Consider the following 12,612-nt stretch of genomic DNA (forward strand, 5'->3'; position numbering starts at 1 on the left):
ACAGCATTTTCTTGGGTTCTGGATAAAAGACTTCGAAACCCTTGCATCTTCCTCGTTACATTGACGACAATATGACCTGTATGAAAATACATGCCACTCACAAGCAATTCTTCATTGTTTTATCACCTGTGCTTTCATAAATTTTCTAAGTAATATTAGCGTTTCACGGGGAAAGGGGGGGGGGGGATGACAATTGTTAAAAGACATAAATAGCATACATAAAGCATAATTTAAAGACATATTGTGGAATTTCGCATAAATTGTTAATGTAAATGGTGTTTTTGTAAAAACAGTGAATTGACGGGAAATACAGGGACATATTAAAGAAAACAAAATTTACAATAGGAGATGTAAAAGTGAGGATCCTATGATATAGTAATAAAAATGGTGCTGATGATATTCCCAGAGAGAAAGGAAATACTCAAAGTGATAAACACAAAGATGAACTGTTTTTCTTATGTGTGTACTGTTTGCAGATGATATGGGTTTATTTTGGATCCTAAAAGAAAATTAATATTAAAAAACTAGGAAAAGCTGTGAAGAATAAAATGAAAATAAATGTTAAAAAGACCAAAGTAATTGTGATTGGAACGAATTGTCTGGATAAAATACAGACAGGGAGAGATAAAATGTAGGGAGAAAGTAGAGCACGTGTCTAGTTTTCGGTATCCATGTTGGATTATCAGTGAAACTATGAAGTGGATACATGAAATGAAAGTAAAGTTTATAATAACGAAGAAGTATTTAGGAAGTAATGAATAATGTATTAAGAAAAAGTGTCATCAAAAATATTTTACGGGAAGTATTGTACTGTATGTGACAAAAACGTGGATACCAAGCGACGAAAGACAACTGAAGGCCAAAGTATCAAAAACAGTAGAGAAAATTAACTTAATCGAACTGAAAACTAATGAACAAATGCTAGAAGGAGGAAAAAACAATACTGAAAATAGTTTAAGAAGAGGAAGAAAAATTGTCTGTGTATGGAATGGGTGTGATAGAGGTTATAGTGGAATGAAAAATAGGGAGAGGAAAGCAAGTAGACAGTATATTGCTGTCAAGAGGAAGAGGTTAGCCTGGAAGCTTTTCAATTTACGAGAATTGCGAAAAATGGAAGAACATTTTATAATTGAAAGAATGATTGTACTAGATGCTTCTTGAGCCAAGATTTTTTTCAATTCCAAAACACCATATTTATATATATCCGAAATTTTCCTAAATAAATTTTCGATTGACAAAATAATTTAAATATGATTCTATGAGCCCTTCATAAGAAGGAAGCAAAATTTGAGTTACGTTTCTTTTGTTCTTAAATAGCGAATAATTCGTAGGAAATTTTCTTGTATTTACCTGGTCCAAAATCTGAGAATGGTGGTTCATCTCGAAGAAATTCGCTCTTCTCTTCATTGAAGTCCAACACAAGGATTTCTTGGCTAAGTGTCATGTCGTCGCTCTCTTCGGCACTTCTGTTATTGTTGTTATTATTATTACTGATTGATCTTCGCCTTCTGCCCCATGATTCGATTGCTTCACGGCCGTATTCGCAAATAGACTGAAATATAGAAATTATTGATGTCAGTATAGGTGAAATTGAAAGGTAGCATCACATCTACATCTACATGCATATATATACATAGTGAAGCTTATGAATATGTATAAGTGAGACTCAGTTCCTTGATTGGTTGAAACTACATTAAGATTAATGGGAGAAAACTTTCTAGCATTAGTACGTATAATGGTAATATTTTGACTTAGCCTTTTGAAAGTTGAGCTTAAAATGGAGGGCTGCGGCCCGCAAAACTATATAAATTTTAATACGGCCCATCGATAGAAAAATATTGACCTCCCTTATATTAGAAATTAATTATTTTGATTGTAGTTTTTATGTTATCATCTTTAATTAGTACTTTATGGTTGTGTTCTTTTGTGGAAGATAAGTTTAACGTAATATAGAATAACAAAACCTACTGCACCTACCAAAAACAGATCTCGAACGATAGTTGATTCCACAAGCAATATGTTATGCGGCGGAAGCATGAAGCTTTTTAAGTGTTCATTTATTTCATTCAGCTTGAAAATTAACTTCCAATAAATATAAAAAGTATAAAGTTCAAACTAAACTTTATAACTTTCTAGTTTAAAAGTAATATTTATTACATGGATTGGGTAAAAAGTTGTGGTAACACTATTCTCACGTCAGAGGGGCAAGAGTTCTGTAGTTGAAAAGGGAATGTGAGACGAGTAGTAACGATTGTGTGTTATTGTCAAAATTAGCAATCCCTTAAAGTAGAGGAGGAAAGTGGTAGCACCATAACAATATGTTTCAGAAAGACGACAACGTGCGTGGATCAAAATTGAAGGGCACGTAGACACAGTGTACAACAATGTTTTTAGGTACTTCGTGACGACTTTTTCGTCAAAATGAAGCAATCACTTCGCGGGAAGCACTACGACACAAGAAATGAAATCTTTTAGTTTAACGTTCCACAATTATACCCATTAGGCTGAGGGAGATGATGATTAAAGCAAGTTAATTATGATGGAAAAATTGGTGGAATGAAAAAGTGGGAGGAAGCGGGAGTACCCCGAGAAAACCCACGGACACGATATTGTCCACCACGAACTTATTTGGCTGGGGATCGAACCAGAGGCCCCACGCACCAGAGGTAAGCGCTGTACCACTGAGTCACCGTGGTTTCCTGGTCCAAGAGAAGCCATTATTCGTGTCATATGACAGTCCCTGCGGGACATTGAGAAAGACTGACGCGCTGACAGTGACAGGTGATAGAAATGAGAGACGATTACATTGAAAGAATGTAACAGGTATTCTTCTGTGCATAAAGCCATGTATGAATCATAACAATGTTACCATTATTTTTTTATCCAATTTTTGTACAGTCCGCAGCAAAAAACCTGCAACATAAGCATGTAAGTTTATTGTGAAACTACACCTAACAGCGCAGGGAATCAACGTAACGTCTAAGTGGCACGAATCACGCCAGAAAAACCTCTGCATCCTCCTCTGCACACTTATTTTGGAGCAAAAGACTTCGTTGTTTCACAATAAACTTACACGCTCATGTTGCAGGTTTTTTGCTGCGGACTGTACATAGTTGTGAAAGTACTTAATGATTGTAACCTTATAAACATAAGTTGTCTGCTACTATTGAGAACGCAATAAACAGATAATGAGAGACGTATCGTGCAAAGTTCGTCATTTCTGTCAATTATAGCGACCAATCCTGCTGCCCTCGATAGCCAGATAATGAAGAGTTTTGACTTCACATATATTTTTTACATTTTATTCAGTTTAGTCCTTTCTTTTTCCCACAGAAACACTAATCACCAATAAGTTCCTGAAATGTTGATCACTATCCAAACTAACAGAGCTTTGCACCATCAATTGAAGATGTTCTATTTAAACATGTTTCATACAATTTAAAATATTTCACTTCAGTTCGTTTTACTTGCCTTTTTCCTATTTAACCCATAGACAACGTGTACAAATCTGAAATTCTGTTTTATCTATACAATTTTAAGTCTCAGAGATTGAATGAAGCGGTTTATAACTAAATCCCAATTCTTATAGAAGTTGCGTTCGTTTAAATTTAATGTTCGGGTTTTTGTTCTAATGTAATATAACTCACATATGTAGCAGTGAGTATTGTTCTAATGACTCACTGAAAAAAAGGATAGGTTGAGTAAAATTCTAAAATATCCGTGAAGCTGAAGCTCTTCGTTAGTGTCTGGCTGTCGAAGATAACAAAATTGGTTCCCGAAATCATGCTAACAATATAATATCTTCAATTAGGATTCTCCAGAGTACACAATTGGTGAGTGTTAGTTAATCTGATTTCTTTCTCTCGTATTAATTGTCCTATTACTTTTGGAAGAGTATTCTTTATTCTTAGGACAAGTGTTACTACCGCTACATCGTTCTAATACTACTAAGTTTCTTTTTTATGAGCTTTTTTAGCTTTAGTACGAATGCGTTCCACGTTATTGAGCTTCGCTGGTGGACAAACATGCGCAGTGGGAAACAATCATGTGTTTCTTCTAAGCCAATTAGGTCACTCTTCAAGCAGGTTTTTCGAGAGGCTTGTACAGGGTGGACCGGAAGTGGGTGTACCCCTAATTTTCTGACGGTTTTAGGTTTTACCCACATTTGTTTGGTAACATTGCTCGGCATTGACATGTTTATGACTCTTAAGACTTCAAGGTAAGTGTGTACAGACATTCTACCATAACTAACACTATACTTTTGAAACTAAAGGGGGGTACGCCCACTTCCGGACCACCCTGTAGAATGAGATTTTATTACTGCTATGATTTTTAATATTTAGCTTTCTTAAGAGTTAATTAGTGATATGCTTAGTTTAAGCACCAACTTCTAAATAAGTAAAAATTATTTTTTAAAATCATTTACAAATTGCATGGCTGAGGCTAAGGCGAGTTTAGTTCAGTGACCAAACATGGTATAGTTTTGGATTTGGGAGGCCAAAATTAGATAAAAAGAACCGAAATTTAAGAGGAAATTAGTCGATGTTATGGAAATGTAATTAATGAAGTGAAGGTAAGTACTAAGTTAACCTAACTTAACCTAAACTGAACAAATAAAAACAGAAAATACAATGACAAAGTACGAATTTTAAGCAGACAATTCTGGCCCCTCAAATCCAAAAATATGCCCGAAATATCAAAGACGAATTGCAAGGACGTGAACTATTGACTATAGAATTTTGCAACGTATGTGTAATTAAAAAATATAACTGTCAAAAAGCAGAAATTTTGCGTGATTTGGTATCCGTTTACGTGTGAACGTATAGTTATTTGGTTTCGCAATAGATTAGATATATCATGAGAATTTGTCTCCTTCTATGTGGAAGACTACAAAGTTATTTATTGCTTGTTAAAAGCCGTTTCATTAAAATTCCACATAGACTTGAAATCAAACTAACTTTCCCTATTCAAACGGGTACACATACACAACTAACTAGTAAAATACTTACCGGTTCACAAGGTCCAAGACAATACTTTACATTACATTGAAATATAACTCCGTAGGATTCAGTAAACCTGAAGGCCTCGTACACTGACTGCAAAGCATTTCCGTCTGGTGTGAAAGCTGGGAAGATCGTTGGATCCACTGGACAGCTGAAAGATAGTAGTTGGTTTGTTTGTTAAAAAACAATAAATGTCTGACCATTGTATTTATGAACTTTTCGTATGTTTCCTCCCTTTTCTGATTCATAGAAATTTCTAAATGTCCATGACTGAATATACAATATACAAACATCAGTTTTTGAGTCTGTATATTGTTGCTATGTAACTAGTAAATTAAATATTTTTAAACACTGCAATAATAAAGTAATATACCAAAGACTAGTATTTGTGGATCAACAATCAGTTGACAAATTACATATTGTTTGAGTATAAGAAGCTTCAGGAACATGGCGTTTGAATAAGTAACAGAGTTTTAACTCATCTTTAATACTCTTTGATACACACTTTGTTTATATATATATGAATGTTTTAAGTGAATTTTTAATATGTAGATCAATTAAAATATATTCATCACCATAATAACAAATATTTAGATACAATTTTAACTTTAACATTGGCTGCTTTGACTTATGTTTTCGCTCATATGATAGCATCTGTTGGTGTAACGAATGAAAGAAAAAATATAACACAACATGATGTGAAAGCCTTTGGATATAGTATACGACAGTACCTCATCATTTAGCGAGGACTCACGAAGTGCAGTCTTTTACGGATTATTCATTGAGGATATAGGAACTTGAAAATGAGGTAACAAGGCGACTTTCATTTAATTACTGAATAATATAAAATAAAATGTACGTCGGTTTGCGTTGCGTTTCGTTGTGTTTTATGGTATGCGAAGAATAATAATGTGCCCTTGTACGTAGTGTATGAGTATATGTGGGGGATTTAAAACACATACCACATGACACGTGCACGTGGATGCTTCTTACTACTTCTAAATGTAATAAAATCATTTTTATACGTAGTGCAACAGTAGGAAGTATCCACGCGCACAGATCATGAGGTACTGTTGTATACTATTACCAGCCTTTTTTCTCAGATATTTTAACAAGGGACAACAGTTTCAATAGCTTTTGTACATTTCTTTATAAAGTTTATTCGAAAGGATAACTGTGATTCTTCTTGTAACCTTTTATGAGATGAGAAATAAAGTGCAGTGCATCAAAACCTAATAACAAGGAGGTTCAGGCAGAGATTCTAATCCATTCTAAAATATATATATCAGGTTATCAATACTGTTAAGTTTGAGATGATTTTTCAACTATGTATTCCTCAACGACCAGTTCAACCTTTAAAATCTTTACGTAAGAACTTTCCACTTAGCAATCTGTGACACAGTGCAAAATTTTGTGGAAATTCTTCAAAAGAACCTAGGAGGAATATCAGACAAAAAGTGTACAAGAAGCATAACTAAAAATTGCACGATACCTAAAACCAATCCTTAAACTTAATGTGAGATCCTTTGTTTTGTGAATAAAATCTACCAACATATTTTAAAAGCTACAAACCACTACAATTTCACCTCAGAAACATATGTGCATATTTCGCATATAACTCATTACATATAGAAACCTCTACCATTCTGAGACATTTGTATTTGCTATCTTTAAAGCCGTTATTATATGGATGGATAGGTAAAGAACTTACCCTTCATCGTCGATGATTTGGAATGTACTTTTCGAATCCTTTGCCATAGCTACGCAACTTCTTGCAAATATTCCATAAGGCGCTGAAATAGCAAAAGATAAAATAATATTAATGACAATATTATTCATTTAAAGAATTAGTTGCTCTAAAAAGAAGATAAAAGATATATCAATATGCGTATTGGCTGCGGTTCATTTGACAGAAGACCTAAGACGCTATCTTTCTCCTTTTCTCTAACTTGTTCTTGGTTTGATGAAAGTTCCTACGACTGAAAGCACCATCATATCTACCTATATGTCTTTGTGTATGTGTATTTGATTTCTCTGAATGAAGCATATATGCATGTTGTTTAGTGTGATTTAGTATATAATTATTTATAAGGTGTAAAATTGTGAACGAATGCTGTCATTCCTGCAGTAGATCAGTACAAATGATGAAAATAACAGTAAAAAATCCAGTGATTTGAAGATTTAGTTTTCCCATCAACCACCTGCCAGTTTCATAATTGCATAATTGTTTACGCAATTATTCATGGACTTGGTTATACTCAACAATCTCGTAATTAGCGGCATCTATTAACGTGACGCACTGACACGTGTGCGTTTATTATAAGGAATTCTCGTTGTGTCCCCTTGTATTTCTGCAATCAACATTGCAGATCTCTTGAGCAGGGTTGTATATCATTCCAGGATATTAACATTACATACTAAGATATTTTTGTATTATATAGGAATTATAATTTGTATTATTATTCAAATCCATAATTGTCTACTGCAGAATTGTTTTTCTTATTCTTAAAAACGAAAAGTATTAAAATTTTCAATTTCCGACAGACTTTTAGAATTGTGTATTATCTGCAAGATTCGCAATTCATGGATTTAAAAGTTATTTGCAATAGAATTTTTATTACTGTTGATTGTACAATCAAGAGGCAATTAAATTATACTACTTGGTACTTACTATCTTCAGGAATTTCAATTCTGAATGTTAATTTATCTCCAATGCGCACAGTTTCCACTTCTCTTCCTCGGGTATCCAGGATCCTGATACGTGGTGGAGGTGCTTCGGGAGCAGAGGTAATACTGATCATCTCAGGATCTCTGTTGGAAGATACGAAAAAAAAAGTCATAAGAAAATGTCGTATACACTTGAGGCAACGTTCAAAGGAATCAAATAACTTACTCTTATCATGTGTATTTAAGTATTTTAAATTCATATTAATTTTTTTTTTTCTGAGCTGAAAACTAACCAGCAGAACCTGTCTTGGGCATTTGTGTCTGAAGTTTTCGTTTATGGTTATGTAGTGAGAAATGTAAGAGTACAAGTTCATATGCTTCATGTGGTTAATAAAACGTGTTGGAACTAGGAGTATCGGAATAGTCAAGGTCTTGAAGTCGAATTTGAAAATAAGCAGATACCAGAAGATTAGAAATAGTTCTCTTTGTGACTGAAGAGCAAGCTAAATCAGAGGTTGTCTGCCTTTTTTTGACTGACGACACACTTTACACGTGTCGTTGGTCAAGTGTATATGACACACTTGTTTGATTTTTAATCATAATAATATAAACTATAATGGACTATAAATTTCTATAAAGCAGTGATTCTATGGTACTGAGATTGTTGCTGCCACTTGAGACGTTGACTAGTGGTCTGTCTCAAAATTGATTTAATAGATATTAAATCTTTCATAATTTTTTTTTTTTTATAAATACAAATACAATACAAAATTATTTTGAATCTCGCCTAGGGCTAAAATGTGTGTTTTATAACATGTTCAAATGAAGTATATTTTCTTATGCACCCTGTATAGTATTTATTTTTTAGTTGTCAGTATGTACTGCATTTGTGCATGTTATGTGATGTCAATACGTTACGTATATGAGTGTTGTGATATTTGAAAAAAAAAAAATCTTTAAATGTTATTACAAATAGAGACAGTCAAATTCAAAACAGTTGAAGTTTATAGAAGAGTGTCTTAAAATAATTATTTAACTGTATAACTTGTTAGTTTATTTGACTTTTTTTGGTAATTTTATAGATAATCACATGTTCAGTTATTGATTTCTATTGTCCCAAGAATAAAACATTAATCTACTAATTGTAAGATAAATAATTTTCGTGGCCTTTAAAATGTATTATATATTTTGTAAAAGACATAGTTAATACTTATTGTGAATGTCTAAGTTTTAGAAATAGAATTCGATTAAATGCTTGCTGTAACAAAATAACAAAGTTAATATTTCTAAAATGCCTGTATCTCAAATATACCGTGAAAAGTATCCTATCAAGTCACTATTTGTCTGAATTCCTTACTGTTTTATGACAAATTATGAATTATAATAGAAATTCAATTCAATATTGAAATTCATTTGTTATTATCTAATATTTATGTATTTCAAGCTGTGATAATCTATAATTCATATCCTATTTAAATGAAACAGCTGAACTTTTTTTTTTAAATTGAAGATATGTATAACTATATACACTATACGTAACTTTAGTACAGAGTAAGTAGCTATTACATTGTTACGGAAATCAATAAAGATCAGGTGATATGTAAGAATTTATTATCAAGTTTCCAGCCTGTATATGTACATCATATTCGACGCTGAAAAGAATACGCAACAGTGAGACGTGAAGCTCAAATCAAATAATTGATCTCATAGTAAATTTCAAATAATAAATAGGGAGGTTGAACATCAACAAAATCTCAAAGATATTAATTCAAGAATATTTTAAACATGCATTTTAAAATAAATACTTCATGTAAAAGTTATCTTGTTTCAAGTATAATAGGTAACATCCTTCTGTTTGTACACACACATTTCTGAAGAAATAAAGAAAAAGTTTACAGGAGGAGAAAGAACGGGAATACGAAATCTGGCTGTCAGGAATGATCTTACTTAAGCAGAGTAGCCGGTCTAAGAAATACTGTGTAGAAATTTGGAGCACATGAATTATTTTAAAATATGCTATTTCGGTTGAAATTTTGCTTTTGATATAGATTAATTGATACTTGTCATACTCTTAACAAGTAATTCCCAAAAACAACAGCTACAAGTGAAATAAGTCTCCAAACAGGCCTGTATATTTGGTTAGACAAATTACTTACGATATTAATCTACGATGCATATCAAATGTACATTTTTCTTGTCATATTGTTATTACTATAGCTTCACTTTAGAACTACCTTGTTAATAGAGGAGCTACTTGCAACCCATCACCAATGATTTATTAAAGTACGAATGATTCATTTGTTTTAAATTTAATCACTTTTCATAAAAGGCTATATTCACTTTCCATAATTTAATTGTGAAATTTTCATCTACTTTCTCATTATTTCTGATTGTCATGTAAGACATAGTACAAATTATAAACTCCTATTCAAATTATAGCTCATACCTGATTGGCATCATTCCAAATGTGATATTCTTGGAAGACATATCGTAAGTACACTTCACTTTGTAAATTTTGTCGGCCTTTGTCATCACCACACTATGATGTTGAAGCACAACCGTATTTGTGTATACACCAGTCTGCAATAAAGAAACATGTACATTTCAAATTAATTTAATATTACATAATATAATTTTGAATGTTACATCATTATGTGATAAAACTAGGGTTGATAAATTTCCAGGGTGCCTGTGTTTGAAATACAATCTACAAATCTACGAGCTTCAATATTAAATTACCTATATTTAAGTATCTATGCCAATTTTTCTTTTAATATATGTTGTATTTAGTTGTTGGAAATTATTCGTTGTGACAAACGGCTAGGCTTAAATTCGTTTCATTATGCATGCTTTATTGAGCATTGTTTTCATTTAATGGTTTAAAACTTAACATTAATTTCTATGGAAATCAATATGTACAATTAGTTTTATGCGTTGCAATTTATATTATCAACACTGTTAATCACGGAGTGCATTTTTTGAGAAAGAAAACGCACCAATCCTGTTCAAAATAATACAATGTATATCAGTCTTTCTATACCAGTCAGTAATGCACATATCGAACGAGTGTTTGGTGTAATGAAGATTTTATGGTCAGGTGATAGAAATACAATGACATCGGAACTTTGGTGGACGAAATTTGTGTTTAGGTGAACTTGAAAATGACCTAGCAATTTTCCACAAGATGTTTCTGAAAAGTAGGACTCAACTCCAAAAAATATAGATCCATATAATAAGGTGGGCTTCCATGTTTTGTGCCATTCTCATTTTGTATGGTACAGTATACGTCTGTAGTAACGATAATATTAATAGTTAAAAATAGTTGTTATAAGTGTTAGCAGTAATAGTGGTAATATCATGCAAAAATCTTCAGTTTCAGATTTCTATCCCAATTACAGAAATGACATTGGTCTCCGGGATTGCTCTCAATTCAATCTGGCAACCCTAGATATAACCATAAACTAATTAACTTAAAATACAATTCTTCCTGCAGCATTGTGAATTTTACTTATGAGAGTAACTGTTAAGAATGAAACACTAAATGCTGGCTCTGTGTTTAATATTTACTTAATTTATTGCATTTTAAATTATTCTAAAATTCTCGTGGCCCCGCGCAACGTGGTCGCTAACGCTTTCGTCTTTGTTGCGAACGGTCCTGGGTTTGGTTCTCGGTGGGGACATTCAGTCGAAAATGAATAACAGCTTTCTCAGACCAACCGTCCTGAGTGAGGTTTTCTTCATTCATTACCGGGTGCTCGCCGAGGGACGTCATCGCTCATACGTAACGGGCTTAAGGCCGTAGGTGCCGGTAATGCCAAAAAAATATGTATAAATAAATAAATCTTAAGATTCTCCAGAGAACAGAATTCGTTTTGTATAAGGTATTTGGAAATGAGAATCAAAAACATTCGCCGAACATTTAAATTGCACTCAATTTCCTTTTATTTGGTGTCAAGCCGTGTTTAAAAATAATATTGCAGTTCTTAAATAAACATGACACAATTACCCTAAATTCTGGTTTAATTATCTCCTTGCTTTGCAAATGGCTCGTAAGTTCATGAACAATATCATTTTTGCAATCTTACAAGTTACAACAATAACATTATTATTATTATTATTATTATTATTATTATTATTATTATTATTATTATTATTATTATTATTATTATTATTATTGCAATAAGATAAATGCATAGAAAATCTTTTGAAGTTATCAAATTTAAGCAAGATTATTATTCTAGTTCGTTAGGAAGAATGCTCTTTAGTTGGGCAACTTAATTAACTTAGGAATATAAACTAACTAAATAATTACTGTACTATAACTTAATTAGCTAAAAGAATCTTAACTACAAAATAACACAACTGTTAACATACATCTGTGTTGTATATATATGAAAGTATTTCCAATATTTTACTTTAGTTCTAGTTATTGGTAGCCTGTTGTATCCATCATAATTCGTGTAACATTTTACTATACCATGATACCACTCGTATTATTATTGGACAAGTCATGAGGAAAAAGCAAGTTCTACCACATGTAGGGTTAAAGAGATGCTATTACTTTTGAGCAATGAATATATAGAAAGAATACTCACCACTGATTGTGTATTACAGTCCTGACCACTCATTGTGAGATCCAGTCGGAATAAATCGCTATTGATGACGTCAATATTGCATGTTTCACTTCGTCCTAAAGCGTATATTCTCCCATTGAATGGTTTGTTGGTTCTCACTTGGACCACTATTCTCGTATCTTTACAATGAACAGATACTGCGAAACAAGTATTCGTGTAATAAGTTGTGTTGTAACATTGTTATTGTAACAAGAGTTAAATATATATATATATAAAAGATTCTGTTAAAATATAAATGTTATCCATATAAAACGTTAACATTAAATTTGTTCATTTCAGTATCATTTGCTTACTTCAAGGAAAGAAGT

The 12,612-nt window shown here is 32.4% G+C and overlaps 1 protein-coding gene across 1 annotated transcript in view; it reads right to left on the reverse strand.

The window, feature by feature from the left end:
• Positions 1 to 12,612, reverse strand: part of tyn (trynity) — a 129,868-nt gene that overhangs the window by 2,486 nt on the left and 114,770 nt on the right. The window contains exons 10-15 of the mRNA XM_081764672.1: positions 12,266 to 12,441; positions 10,117 to 10,250; positions 7,675 to 7,814; positions 6,715 to 6,796; positions 5,010 to 5,154; positions 1,351 to 1,552 (exon numbers count right to left, since the gene is read on the reverse strand). Coding sequence (XP_081620798.1) covers positions 1,351 to 1,552; positions 5,010 to 5,154; positions 6,715 to 6,796; positions 7,675 to 7,814; positions 10,117 to 10,250; positions 12,266 to 12,441 — 879 coding nt within the window. The remainder of the gene's footprint in view (positions 1 to 1,350; positions 1,553 to 5,009; positions 5,155 to 6,714; positions 6,797 to 7,674; positions 7,815 to 10,116; positions 10,251 to 12,265; positions 12,442 to 12,612) is intronic.

Source organism: Thermobia domestica, chromosome 7 (genome assembly GCF_964235325.1).
Source record: "Thermobia domestica chromosome 7, izTheDome1.hap1.1, whole genome shotgun sequence".
In the NCBI taxonomy this organism is placed as follows: domain Eukaryota; kingdom Metazoa; phylum Arthropoda; class Insecta; order Zygentoma; family Lepismatidae; genus Thermobia; species Thermobia domestica.